This window comes from Anoplolepis gracilipes, chromosome 11 (assembly GCF_047496725.1).
Source record: "Anoplolepis gracilipes chromosome 11, ASM4749672v1, whole genome shotgun sequence".
Classification (NCBI taxonomy): Eukaryota; Metazoa; Arthropoda; class Insecta; order Hymenoptera; family Formicidae; genus Anoplolepis; species Anoplolepis gracilipes.
Genome location: NC_132980.1, coordinates 7,934,341 through 7,949,887, shown reverse-complemented (window position 1 = coordinate 7,949,887; position 15,547 = coordinate 7,934,341). Strand labels below are relative to the sequence as shown.

Genomic DNA, 15,547 nt, shown 5'->3' with positions numbered 1-15,547 from the left:
TTAATCGACCCTAGTAAGATATGCCAAATATGTAAATAATTAATTCGCGTTTGAAAATCGACGACTTGATTGTGATGATTACGACTGTATAATCTCGATTAGTCGACTGTCAGTTGACATCCATTAAGGCACTTGAAATGCTAATCTCCCTGGGCGAAGCCCTTTGAAGAAAGTTCAGTTGGAGCTCGTTTACCTACTTTCTTATCCATTCACGGTTTACCTTCTATGGAAAAATTGAATAGTCATGCATTAACATGAGACATAAGCGCTAATATACATACATATATATATATATATATATATATATATATATAGAGAGAGAGAGAGAGAGAGAGAGAGAGAGAGAGAGAGAGAGAGAAAGAGAGAAAAAGAGAGAGAAAGAGAAAGGGGAAGGGAAACACTTTTCGAATACGCGTAAAGCATTGGACTTTCTTGAAGCTCCACGTACTCTTAGATATAGGAACGTGTGTGCTCGGGGAATGTAAATTCGCGTAATCGGTTCCTTTTTCTTTCCGGGATATCGAAATCTCTAACGATAATGCGGCACTAAAAATTTCCGCGTGATGAACTTTATCCGATAGCGACAGGAATGTTTTACTTTCCCGTAAAAAGGACGGCAATTAACGTACACAGTAGTTAACTGTTCCCGTGTACTTTACGCGTTTAAAACCTATATAAGCAAAGATGATCGACGTCACGTATCATATGCGGGTATAAAAACAATTTTCCGGTCGCCAAAGAAAGAGCAAATATAATGTGAAACGATATATATACTTATCAAACAAATTCTTTATCTATAATGCCAAAAATAAGTAATTTTCATACAACTATAGCTCTTAATATTTATATTTATATTGAAAGCACTCCAAATCTTGAAAGACATCATCATAAAAAGTCGAGAAAAGACATATTCAATAGTAAAAAAAAAAAAAAAAAAAAAAAAACGACTCAATGAAATCATAATTTTATCACTATCACAAATTTGTTAACATTATTAGCATGTTTTCGACTTGTGCACATATATTCTAGATAGGAATAAATTTAGCTTATTATAAGGAAGGGAATCAAATATATGTCTTGTATTTATATAAATATCATATAAATATAGAAAGTTCACGTATAATATGATCATAAAATGATAATCAAATTAGACAACTTTAACGTTGAGCGGTAATCTTGACAAAAGATATCACGAAGATTGAAGCCTCAATTGTGCAAGTTCTTGATAGGTTAAATTGAAATACTCAGTGTTTTTAATTAACACTTCTGAATATTACAAAAGCGGGTCAGATTAGAATTTCGTTAATATGATTCAGACAATAATTTAAAATAAAAGATAAAAAGTGACAGACAAATGTGACGACATATTCCAGCGCAAGTACATGGACAAAACTGATGAAGGATAGTGTCACATCATGCATAGATTTTCATCATTTATATGATGCATGAAAGTAATTTATTGTAAAAATGTACTATCAATTCTGCTCATAAAGATTCTACTGCAGCCTTCATTGCTTCATTATTCATCTAATATATATATATATATATATTCATCTTATATATATATATAATTGCTTCATTATTCATCTTATATATATATATATATATATATATATATATATATATATATATATATATAAGTTATGCAATATATAAATCTTTATTTTATTATTTATCTGTTGTATTGATTTATAGAACCGATAATTGATTATGAGATATGTTGAGGAATATGTCAAATGATAAATAATCTCAAGATTTTAATAGATAATGAGATTACAGAAATGTATGAGAATATAAATTGAAATTCAAATAATTATATCATAAACTGTAAAGTGTGGTAAAGAGGGAACAAGATATTCTATTATATCGAACCATCAGGATCAACCGCACAAATGAGATTAAAAGAAAAAAATGGTCTACACTTTTTGCAAAAAAATACAAGAATGTGTTAATACGTAGGCCAAACTTCACGGCGTTATATATGCATATGTCATTTAAAGTTCTATATAATTACGATTATCGGATCTTAATTGCCCGACATTTTAATTTTTCTGGATTCATTATTTTTCTAGTAACTTGAAGTTTTGCGTACGTTTAACTGACAAGTTTCGTGCGAGCTGACATGTGACGTTCAATTTGTAACTTCTGCAAGGGAGCTAAGACGCGCCGAATTTGTTCTCTGGGCGAGGATTTTTGAAGGATCGGATTATGAAAGGTATACAAGCACGAAAATTCGCGTGACTTAAGGCACTAACAGTATACTTAAGGCCTAACGCAGTGTCCTCTTCCTTAACATTAGAAGGCACTATTTCCTATCAGAATACAACACGTAACAAATGTTAATTTATCGACCCTCGCGTTAATCTTACGCGGAGTTTCTTCCTTTTTAATGATATAAACTGGCTCTCTAGCATATACTGGCATCTCTCGTTTCATCGTTTTAACTGGCTTCAGATGTCCAAGCTTTAGTTGCATTATGCAGCGGTGAAAACACGGTTTGAAGAAACAGATTAATGCTATGCCTGCTACCTACCTTGCAGGTCGAGTTTCGCAAAGTTTCTAGAAATTATGTACACGCGATGTATATATTATTATACATCAAGCGAGCGCATTGAGATTTTTGTGTCCCTCACAATTTCGTGATTATTTAACATATCAATCAACGACTTCGGTGTTTAATAATTAGATAATAAATTTTCTATTTTCTTTTTCAATATTGCATACCTCATTTATAGGAATATGCAATATATCTCGCATTTCTTTATATATACATATATGTACATTATATTATATAAAATGAACCAATATTCTCGCATTGTGTGATAATTTTAATTAACTAATTCCGTTAGTCACATTTTATATTCTCTTTTATTGATTTATATATCAAACTTTCAATTATCATATAAATAAATTTTTATCGACTAATCAACATTAATCAAAACAGTTAATTTAAATAATCTTCTTAAAATAATGAGTCTAAATTATGTACTTTCAAATTAGCAATTCCGAAGTCGCCAATTTGATGCGTCAAAAACATTCTGATGTGATTGTTATTTTGTAATCAGACAGTCACAAAGAACGATATCATAATAAATATACATGATAAAGTGGATCGTTCTTGCGACAGAGCGTTTGAGCATATATTTGCCTTTTATAGGTGCTCTGCGGACATTTATTGAGCTATTGAGTTTTCCATCAGAATGCCATCACGTAAAATGCGGAATAATACTTGTTGTCATCGTTTGTATAAAACGCGTATCTACGTCTCAGGCTCAAAAATCTCAAAGTGCGTTAGAAAAGAATAATTTACTCGATTATGCTTTTATTTGCATAAAGCACGAAGTATAGTATTAACGATATTTCGTGATTGCACCTTTTCTACTTTGGCACCTTGCGCGGAATCAAAATTTTATTTAACGATTTACGATCGAAGAAAGCTGTTTTTGCGACTAAAAAGAGATTTTAAAAAGCATCATATATAACATATAATGCTATTAATGATATTGCTTATTACGCGTTCATAATACTGGCTTTTTTGGGATGCCGACGTTTTATATCTCACTTCATTACTACACAATGAAACGTTAATGATTGTCCGTCTCTAAACGCGAAATTCTTTGTGCATAATCGAAAAATTGCTCTATTAATGCTTTTACGTAATATCTACGATCACGATTGTAGTTTATTTAACTGAGCATGCTAAGTCCCAAGCTCCGTCACCGGAGTTCGATATATCTTTTAATTTATATTCTAACCATTTACTTACCTTAATTAATTAATTAACTTTTATATACTGGCTCTATTCTTCGTAATGTATACGATAAATGGTGCTCTAGACTAGTTGAGCTGGCCTTATTTAAACGTGTGTGTGTGTGTGTGTGTGTGTGTGTATGTGTGTGTGTGTGTTGTATGTGTATGTGTATATATTGTTTTATGTATATATAACAATATATATGTATATTTGTTATATGTAAACATAACAATATATATATAACAAACTGAAAAATAGAACAAATAAAAATTGGCTAGAAACACAGAAAAGAACAGATACACATATATATAATGACAAATACGTCTCGTCGTGCTTGTCAAATCTACGACCTCGATCGCGATTTCAATCGATCTCGCAAGCGGATCTTCCCTTCCTCAAAATCATGAACCAGATTGACGCGCCTTTATCAAAGCCCGACAATTACCTTCTCGCGTTCAAAGCTCGTAATTCAGACATCGATTCGATTATTATAGCTGCAATCAATCCGGAAAGATCCATCGAAAGATTCGCGAAAGACAGCATCGAGAGAATCGGCCGATCGAAGGTTGATCGGCATCGCGATTACTTATTGTTAGTTCGCGACTAAGCGCTAAACCTAATGAACGATTTGTTTGCTTCGTCAATCTATTTTTCTCTTTTCCTAGTTGCTGCCCGCCCGATCGACCGGTCCGTCTTCGTGAGAATTTCGGGGACGGGCCGGCTCGCGACGCGGCTCTTCAGGTCCCAAATGTAAGAAATATCATCGTCCGTCTCTCGCTCGCGTCCAGGATCACTCGGGATGATCACTGGCCTATTGCCGAGGATCGTTTCTCACCCTGCGCCTCTCTCGTCGATCAGCGTGCGTTTCTCTCGCGTCGCACGACTCTGTGGCCCTTTTCATCAGTGCCTCTTCATGTGAAGCGACAAATGGTCGCTTCGCGAGAACGATCGCTGACAGAGATGGCACTTGAACGGCTTTTGGCCCGTGTGCTTGCGATAGTGCCGCGTCAGCTCGTCCGATCGTGCGAATTTCCACGTGCAACCTTCCCACGTGCACTGATACGGCTTCTCGCCTGTAACAGATAAATGAAAGCATATGTCGATGATAAGGATGTATTGGATATGTTTAATGTTATAAATTTTTAGTTTTTTTTTTTTTTTTTTTTAATGGGCTTGGATTATTAAGTAGTAGTTTTAGAGATTATTAAAAGCAGAGTTGAAGTATTAAAAGCAGTTTAAAATTTTGTACTTATTGTTTTGATTTTAATTCACTTTAAAATGACTATTAAAAGACTTTAATATAAAAATCGTGCATATCTAAATAACTGTACAAAAATTAAAAAATTCCTTCTGGATTTAATTTGAGATTTAATAAAGAAAAAAAATTGTTAGAGAAAAATGTCAAAAATATTAAAGGAATATGAACATTATTTTAATTAAATTAATATAAAAAACTTTGACAATTACTATAATATTCGAAATATATAATTATATTTTAATAATTTTATAGAAAAAATATACAATTCTATATAAACTTTATCACAAAATCTCAATATTAAACAAGAATTTAAAAAAAAATCAGTTATTTTTTAAGAATTTTATTTAACGCAAACATTTTTAATTTTAGTTGCTTATATAGGTACAGTTTTAATTGTTTGTATACCATTTATATAAAATTTATAGAATTTGTCCACAAAGAGACAAAATAGGCAATCAATGTCAATTTTATTAGTCGAAGAGTCATATGATGACTCTTCGACTAAAATAATTTATACCCTAAGCGTAATTAAATTTCACTTAGCAATCACTTAGTAATGTAATTCAAAACGATTTGTTTAGTATATCGACATAAATACATTCATCCATCAAATCATAATAAGCTCATTAAATACACATTATTAAATATATATTTAAACTAATCTTAATATTAGCAATTTCAATTTAATATATTTTTTAGATAATAACTTATGAATAATTAAAGTTTTTTGTTATATTTGCAAATCGAGAATTTAATTTAGTTTTAATACGTAATATATGACAAATCTGGATAGTTTTTCAAAAACTAAATTTCTTACTACGTCAATTCAATGTAGGTTTAGGTATATATTTTGAAATGTGTTTGTATGTGTAGTGTGATAATAAAATAAGGCACGCATACATAGTTTGACAATTCGTGAATAATGCAATAATATTATTGTATATGTATAATTGTTTGTATTGCTTCGTCAGCAATTATATTCTACTTAAATGTACATTAATTGACGTAGCATGAATCAACGTAGGCCTTTATCGCTCGACAAAGTCGATCTAAAACACCCGAGAAAGAGAGGTAGAAAGGGGTGGAAAAAGAGAAAATAAAAAGCAAGGTTGCTCATGAGATAAACATAAATGAGAGTTCTAAATATAAAGACTTCCTCGTGCGCAAAAATCAATCGTATCAAAAGTATAATATCATCGAGTCCTAGAATATCATAGAGCCTTAGAAGAGCTAAGATCATGGTGTGAAAAAGTATTTGTGACATTTGCAATACTCTCAGTTTAATGTTTAATTTTCGTTTCAATTTCCTGCCGAAGCAGCACGTAAGTGTCCAATGTGTTTTTCATACGCAAAAAAATGGTATAATATAAATTATATAAAAAATATATTTCTTTTGAAACATTTATTGTAAAACGCAGGATGTCCTAACAAAACCACTGAGCATATTTTTAAGGACGGATTCTTCCAATTTTCTCCATGTATCATTATATATTTTTTTATGTTTTCATATATTTTTTTATGTCATGTTATATTTATATATATCTTGCTATATTTTGTATGTTTTTATGCCTAGATAATGATAACATTAGGATATTTATTACTATAATTATTATAAATAAATTAGGCATTTATTTTGTTTGTTAACGATTATGCATTTATTTATGCAACAAACTATTTGAATAATTACACATACAATAATCCTTTATAAAATACAATAACATAGAAAAATAGTTTTTATATTTGAATACTCAAAAGTAAAATACAAGTGTTAAACAACTTTGATTTCAACAAAATCCAATAATAATATGAATCGAAAATAAATTTCTCTCAGTGTATTATAATTTCATTAATTTGTTTATCATTAAAATAATTTCGATCCCACAATCACATTGTTGTACGTCACTTCATGCTATGATACGATTATACACGCCATAGAATCTTTCCACGAGAAGGATCAAAATCGAAGCAGAAGTAAAGGAACCGCTTCCATGTGCTCCAGATGAATTGTGGAAACGGTTCAGCGAGGCAATGACGTAATCGCCATCAAGTTCAATCGCTTCGTCGAGACGAAGGCACCGGCGAATCGTTACGTTCAGGTGGCCGGTTTCGCGATCCTATTAAATCCGCGTCGGTTAAAGCCGCCGGATAATGATCGGCCGGGTTGAGCGACGAAGACGACGACGTGATACGTCGTCGTCTCTCTCGATCTGATCTCGTGGAATGGAAAATCGCTGCCGCTTTGATCGATATATTTGCATCCGTCGGCGAATTCTTCCGAAGCGATGGTCGTCAGCTAAGTACGGATCGTAAGTCACAGCGGGTCAAGATGAAGAGTATTATTATCGCGAGGATCGAAAGCGGAGGAGCGGCAAGCGGCGCTTAACCCTTAATTTGGTATTTGCCCTTATAAATGGCCGGTGTTAAGGCACAAGCGGAACAATTATCGCGTCGCGGAACGTGAGCCAAGTTGCGGCCTCCGACGCAAGACGAGAGAGAGGGTTAACGTACATATTTATTATTACGCATTAGGAACGATTAATCTTTATGAATCGGACGTTTTAATTATTGCGCGATGCGCATCCAAGGAGGGGGAGGGGACAACCGTGAGATCGTTTTAATGAGAAATCGCGCTTTCGGTTCACATCTTCGCGGCGATTTCGCGCGAACGAAGAAATCCGATATACAAATGGAAGTGAAGGTATATTTCCTTCTGCGAAAACATTCTATCTTCTCCCTTCGTCTCGCAATTTATCCCATTCTGTCTAAAATAATGGAATAATGCGCAACTCACGGAAATGTCGGAAAATAGATTACCATACGATTATATCTAGAGTTATATTGTCCGTAAACCAAGTGTAGTGCCGCTACACCGCTGTATGAAAGAGATAGAAAAAGAAAAGCAGTCACTATGGAATATTAACGCCACCTTTTTGACAGTACCGCGGGGCTAATTACCGAACGGTAATTAACGAGGTATATACACTCTCTGCGTTTCTGAAAGCCGGCCGTAATTAAAGACGCAAGCGACGCAAAGGGAACGGCAGGTTGCCACGCGGCTGGAAAGGATTGAGCTTTAGCGGTGCCGAGAAACGACGGGGCGCGGATGATCGAAGACACGTTCTCCGTACACGCCGTAGATCTAAATCGGCCGTTTTAACCGTCCCGGGCGTCCATCGGGCGAATATTATTACGCAACGCGCCGGGAATATGCGAACGACTAATGACGTTATGAAGGAAATCGCGCGCGCGCGCGCGCGCGCACACGGTTGTGTTGCGTAATCGTGAGTAATTAGTCGATTTACAATCCGTACAAGGTGCGCGTAATATCGACCGATGGGCGAGCGTCGCATTAGTTCTCCCCGTTATTAATGTATTTCGATCGCGTTTTTACGCGCGGCCCGCGCGTTTATTGCTCCATAGATTAACGTCGCGTTACCTTCCCTCCTCTTTGTGTTCTACTCTCTTTTCCGTCAAGTTACTTAATCGTAACTTAAGATTGGCCATTCGTTTGCGATGTCGTTCTCATTTGCGTGCATCCATGCATTAAAGGAAATGGGACGAGGCAAAAGATATAATTAAGACGAAATAATAACAACCACAGTTCTCCAACCGAAAGATTCAAATTACTGATTATTTAACTGTATTCTGTATATCTGAATACTGTTCTTGCACTGCCTTTAAAAATGAAGCAGAATTGAATTGCTTTGTTCTCTCGATTCAATATTTTTCGTAGGATTTAATAAAAACAATCGAAATTACAGATTTGCATTAAAATTGCTTACTTATGTTGCATTTCTTATCATTCGCGATTAAATGCTTATTCTAGTATAGATAGTATTTCTTTATCTTATATTGTGCACATTTTATAACTCTCTAATGAAGCGACACGATCATTAAGCTCGCCGCAGCGTACCATTTTTTTTTTGCGATGCAAATACACGCGATTCATTTATCACCGCATGCAGAGACATTGTTTAATTATCACATAATAGCGTGTCTTGTCCTTTGTTACATTTCAAGATAGCAAGATAGATGCGAGACTATTTATCTTAGGACACAAGTCTACTAGAGTCACGCAGAGCGAAACTTTGAAGACAGTGTTGTATCGTATTGCGACGTGATATACAAATAAGATGTTACCCATGATGTATTAAGTAACTGTAAGTTACAAACTAGAGGAGATAAAGAAGACATTGTAAACTTATTTTCACACATAAATTACATTAATCTTCTTCATAAGAATGATCGAATTCATGTCATATTATGTACATTGTTTCAATTAGCCGTGGATATATTATCATTAAATCTGTAAAATTGACAGCTTGCACATAATACATTTCACAATTCTAGGTTCGATTATCAGTTAACGAAGCATGCACGTTTCGACACATTTGTTGCGCGAAGCATATAATTATCACATCACAGCATGTGAGAAAGTTGTTCCGACGCATGGCTAAGCGACACGATGCGTGCCGGTAATGAGGAGCGAACTAACAGCTCTCTCGACTAGTTAGGAAAAAACATAAACTTGTGTGTCGTTCATAGATGCACCGTTCACGTGATGTCAATCTTAAACTGTAATGAGACTCAGCATCTCCGGTGCATCTTGAAATTACACACGCTTCGTGTAAACCATCTAATTTTTAGACATACAGTTGAGTTTGTTTCTCTCAATAAATATATATGTATGTGAATCTCTTTTCTTAAATGCAATAGATAATAATTTAAAAAACTTTTTAGAAAAAGATTAAAAATCAATTCAATTCAATTATCAAATCAACTCTTCTTAGTTTGTATATGTCAAACAAATCACCAGAATCAAAGTATTATTATTATCATTATTATTACGAATGCTATCAAACACGAAAGTGCGCTATGATGAAGTTATTTGTAGAAAAAAAAAGAGCAACAATGATTTGCAACGACTAACGAAGAACAATGCGGAGAAGCATGCTCGTCAGGAAATCGTTAACCCAGCCAAGAAGGTAATCGCAGCCTTCGGCATTAGTGCATAAGTGCATTGTTAATAACAGGGTATTCGAAGCACCACCACTCGTAGAGAAATCTACAGAGCGAACTGCTTGTGATCATCGGTGTATCCTTCGATACACGGAATCGATCGGCGGACGTTGTCCGGCTTACGCCAAGGCTAATTCGCCTTAATTAATACACGAGGTCTCTCAGCAAACCTCCTGTCTATCAAGGGTCACGCCAGTCGGCTGACACCGAGCTTATATTCTGATAGTTATACACAGTGATTCTCAACTTACGTCCCTTTTCTTTGATCCGTCAAATTTTTTTTTGCTATCAAATACTACGAGTAATTCATTTATTTTATTTTAATTATATTAATTTTATTTGATTTTAACATAACAATAGTTACATGACAGTTTATAAATGGAGCAAAATTAAAATCAAGCAGCACTTTGATTGTATAATATCGATAAATGATTAATATGAAATAATAATGATATAAAAAGAAATGACAAGAGAAATCGAATAACCGAGAATTTATTATTTATTTAGATTAAAGTTTGATAAAATAGCAGAAGATATTATTAATGTTCTTAGATGTAAGATATGAGTGTGTTGCTCAACTCGTATAGATTACAATCAAAATTGTAAATAAACTTAAATTTATATCATTCTGATTTATAATTACGATTTTTATTAAGAATTCTTTCGTGCGAGACTCAATTAAAAACCGGTACTCTGGCGGAAAACTCTAGTTTAGAAAATAACGATGCTTTTAAAAGAAACGGTTGGCATTTCTTAACTTACGCGAAATCATACTCAACTGAGGGAAATGCGATAATTAGAGATACCCCGTAGATATACATGTTGCTATGCGATTTCTCACAGGTAGATAAGAAATTTTATGTATACGTTAATGGGCGTAGGAAACATCTCTCACCATATAATCGTGCAAGGGCGATTTACCGTGCGCTCATAATGAGCTATGATTCTCTACCTGTAATGCAACTCTCGTTACACGCAACAACGTGTGTCAGGTACGCTGTTATTCGTCAATATTAAAAGTAATATTAAGTTGTTATTGTGTTCCGTTACATCGTCAATGAAGCGCGTAATATGAACAACGTCCAACGTGCGTAAACAATTATTAATACTATTGATTGCATTTCACCTTATGATCCCCTTTATTCCCACTTTGGGATCTGCAGCTTTATTGAAAAGTTCGAAATGTCATAATTTAATTCGTCACTTTTAAGTGAATTTCTAAAAGTGTGCCTGATATTTTAATCAATAAAATAAAAACAGTAGAACGCAAGAAACATATATACAATAGATATTTTATAGCACATCCAAAAATTTTAGCATGATATTTAATATTTTTTGAGTTTTATAGAAACTAATTATCAAGACTAAATGTTTTACTTGGATAAAAATATAAATAAAAACTATTACAATGTAATGAGAAACAATTTGTGAAATATTTCAAAACTAATGGAACATGATATTAAAACTGAATTGTTGAGAACTAACAAATCTGTTATTTCTCGACAAGCCTCGACAATTTTACGATCACTCCTATCGGCTTCGCAACGACAGTCATGATCGCGCGAGCGAGTTACAGCGCGGAATGGTAGAAATGACGGTAATCAATGAATTGGCATTTCCCACATTCAGGCGGTATCGGCGGTGTCCGCCTCACTAAGGATATCTCTCTGGCCGCACCGGTGTTAGAATGACGGATAGGCGGTGGCGGTTTGCCACTAGAAACCGATCGTTGAAACAATTAGTCGAAGCCAAGTACACAATCGAGTTGTACGTCAAGTAATGGTCTTTCGTTTGCCAGCCGATCGCGGCAAGCTGGGAATTTCGTAAACCCGTCTACCATAATGTCATCCTAATGCGCGAAGCATGTTTCGATATTTGCAAAACTTCAAAACTAGTTTTTCTCCGTGAAATCAAGAAGATATATCTTTCGTATATCTTTCATATGTGCAGATTCTTCAAAAAAAAAAAAAAAAAAAAATCATTTTCTGTTATACTTATTGTCAGCGCTAAACACGTATGATATATTTTTACCTCGCGTTAAAATAATAATGAAATAAAATAAATAATGGAATTCTGATCATTGTATGGTGATAATTGTATCAAATTATTAAAAATCTTTAGTAATAAAGATTTCGCAGAAATCACAAATTGCGCAATAAAATATTATATAATTTGATTGAAATGATAGATCTCATAGATAAAGATTTTATTTATTTTGTTTGAAAAAGATTTCTCAGATAATATATATATAATTCTTATCCGACAATGATATTTTGGAAAAAGGCTTCAATGTTTCTTCATATCGAGCGTTTCTGGGTTGAGCACCGCGATCGCGCTGCGTCTTGGTTGAACCATGGACCAGACAAAAGATCCTGGTTCTCACGACCACGCCCTCTCCCCGCTGCCGCTGCCTTCTCCAGACGGCGGCGGCGATGCCTTCACGAAGGTACCTATCCACCGGAAATTCCTGAAGCAACCACCGCGCCGCGTCGTGTATGCACACGGAATGAAACGGCGCGATCTCTTCCAAGTTCTCGTGACGCGGTAATAAATGGCCGGGGAGCCTGGATCTATACGCGAGAGAGCGCCCGTACGAAAGCGGATAAAAGTGCGAGTTTTCTCTCCTGCTGGACAGAAGGCATCTCCACGGCGACGCTACGGAACGGTATCGAATTTCCGCGAGGCTCTACGGTCGTGAATCCTAGCGTGCGAAAGTCGGCGACCCTTGACCGCGACGGGTCGCGGATCACGCGCGCGAAAAATCTTTGCGGAGAATAACACGGCTGATGTGTGCCTCTTATCTGTTATCCTGCAAAGAGAGAGAGAGAGAGAGAGAGAGAGAGAGAAAGAGAGTCGCGTGTTCAAAGAGTCTGATGTAAATTCGTAAAACGCGTGAGGTAACACGTGTGATTAAATCGGCGATTCTCATTAATTATCTCTTCTATGATTCTTTAGAAATAAAAAATCGCGCCTAAAAAAAAAAAATTTATTTTCAAACTTCCTTTATTTCGTAATCGAATCAACAACTTGTAAATTTCGCAACGACTACCAGTTATACGTCCAATTTGAGCACCTCTTTCGAGAAAAGCGTGTCAGCCTCGATCTTGTAGATATTAAAAGGAATGCCCAATGACTAATGGTTTACCGTCGAGCACTTGACCCGACCGGGCGACAAGTCGTTAACTACCGGCCGTACGCTCAGGTTAAACATTATTATTATTATTATTATCGGTGCATGGATCTCACGGCGATATTTGGTAGTGAGGCTGCGAGCGTCGCGTCGATTTAACGTGGGAAGACGAAGATAATGACTCCAATCTACACGTAACCAAAGCCTCCTTCTCTCGTACGAGAAGAAGAAGAAAAAGAAGCGATTTTCACGTCCGCTCGAAACATCATACTATTTTGCTGAACAAGGTCCTAGCTTGTGACGTTTAATTGGGATGTGACAATAACTAGATGATTGTCCTTAAAATTTAATTAATTTTCTGTCCTGCTTTTTTACCAGAGCTATTACGCGCTCGTTCATTTCAAGTATTGTATCTTGCCATCATTGAAAAGATAACGTCACCAGCGAAATGGCATATGTGAAGCGAGAGAAGGGATCGATGGTGAAAAATGACGCGCGATTGTTTCAACGATTGCTGACGCACGCGCGTGACTCACGATCATACATAACGATCATCGAGAATGTAGCAAGTTTGTTTCTTTGAATCGATTGATGTATTTAATCTTGATTAGCTTTCCCGATTCAAAGTTTCAATAAAATATCCATAGAGTTTCTAACCATGTACTGGAGTCGAGTGATTTATGACACAATACGCTTATGTGTGTAATTTAACCAATTTTTTTTCTAACTTTTTCTCTCTTTAATGCGTTTGTAATATAGTGGTATATTTTTCTGAAAATATTTTTAAATTTTGCATATTTTATACGAATATTTCTCGCGATATATACATATATGTCGATTGATCCAAATATCTAGAATTTTTAAAAAGTATCAAAATTACTTGCTCAATTAAGACCAACTTACCAGTGTGGGTCCTCTTGTGCGCTTTGAGATGCGAGCTCTTCGTGTAAACTTTGTCGCAGCCAGCGACGTCGCATCTGTGAACTTTACGTCTCTTCAGCGCGTCGCCGCAATCACCATCGACACCTAAATTACCGCCGTTTCCGCCAACGCCGGCATTTCCTCTACCACCTAATCCGATACCCCCCGCAAGTGGACGTTTCTGGAATGCGCTGAAATTAGATAATTAAATTGACAAACAGTTAAACATGATGTTTAAACAAAATAATACCGTTAAAAACTATTCTAATGCAATTATATCCGGATATACTATATTTTTATACATTTTTTACAAAAGTACATTTTTTCTGTAAAATTAAAAAATTGAAAGTAAAAGATAAGAAATCAGTATTATAAATTTTAAAAATAAAAAAAATAAGTTAAAGAAAAAGAATTAACGTTTTCGAAACGAGAGACGACTCAGAACAGACGAGAAATAATATTCCACGTCAAAAGAAATCAGATGCAATAAAACAGCATAGTACGCGACACATGACGAATTATAAAAGAGGTAGGATCGCGCGTTTTGCTTGCGTCTGAGATTGCCTTCTGACTTATAATGATGATACATCGATATAACTATATCTGACAATGAGATAGCATTGATTGCGATGAGCGACAAGAAATTCGTCGTTCAAGCACCAGTTGCTAGCAATATCAATTCCAATATGTGGAGGAAACATCTTCATCGACCGTTTTGCGCAAGGATCGCATGTTCCATCATGGATGATCTGTCATTCTTACTTTGTTTTAGACACACAGTCGACAAATACTATGATATGTGTGAGATTCGTTTTTAATATTTACAAAATTATTAATTTCAGTGTAATTTCATTTGATTCCTATTTTTTTAATTTAAAGATATTATTTAATACTTGTGGAATCGTTTCTCTGCATACTATCGTAAAATAACCTCAGTAAAAATATATATAAGCGATTTTAAAAAAGAGAGATTAAGCATTCAGTAGATGATTCAAGAAAAAAAAATTCATTAAAAAAAACATAAAGAAACAGAAAATTAAAACTGATAATTCTTCGCATTTTATAATTTCTTTGACAGAGCCTAGAGAATTCATTTTCTCTAACAATAGAAATTTAAAAATCATAGAAATTATTTTCACAACATATTATTAGCGAACCTTTCTTTTTGAGTCAAAGTGCCTTTTCGAATAAGTATACGAAAAACTGAGCATTCTTCGAAAGTGGGCAATCGGTCGAATGGAATTAGACCAATTCGATCCGATCCACCAAGAGAAGAAAGGCGAACTGATTCGATCAATCTCAACTTGACACACTGAATTCTGGCAAGACTTGTTTTTCCGCAAAACACTCGTACGTGCTAACGATATAGATTGGGTTATTTCTTAAGAGGCGTGCCGCCATATTAGTACTGGTCAATTTGGTGCAGTGCAAATATCGATAAAAGACAATCCGAAATAATTATGCGATT

The 15,547-nt window shown here is 35.0% G+C and overlaps 1 protein-coding gene and 1 long non-coding RNA gene across 10 annotated transcripts in view; one reads left to right on the top strand and one right to left on the bottom strand.

Annotated features, from left to right (window-relative positions):
* Positions 1-15,547, top strand: part of LOC140671411 (uncharacterized) — a 349,127-nt gene that overhangs the window by 102,693 nt on the left and 230,887 nt on the right. The window lies entirely within an intron of this gene.
* The window catches only part of LOC140671410 (uncharacterized), a 296,391-nt gene continuing 284,010 nt past the window's right edge, over positions 3,167-15,547 (bottom strand). For both annotated transcript variants that reach the window (XM_072902679.1, XM_072902680.1), the window contains 2 exons: positions 14,062-14,270; positions 3,167-4,824 (listed from right to left, as the gene is read on the bottom strand). In XM_072902679.1, coding sequence (XP_072758780.1) covers positions 4,652-4,824; positions 14,062-14,270 — 382 coding nt within the window. In that variant the 3' untranslated portion in view covers positions 3,167-4,651. The remainder of the gene's footprint in view (positions 4,825-14,061; positions 14,271-15,547) is intronic.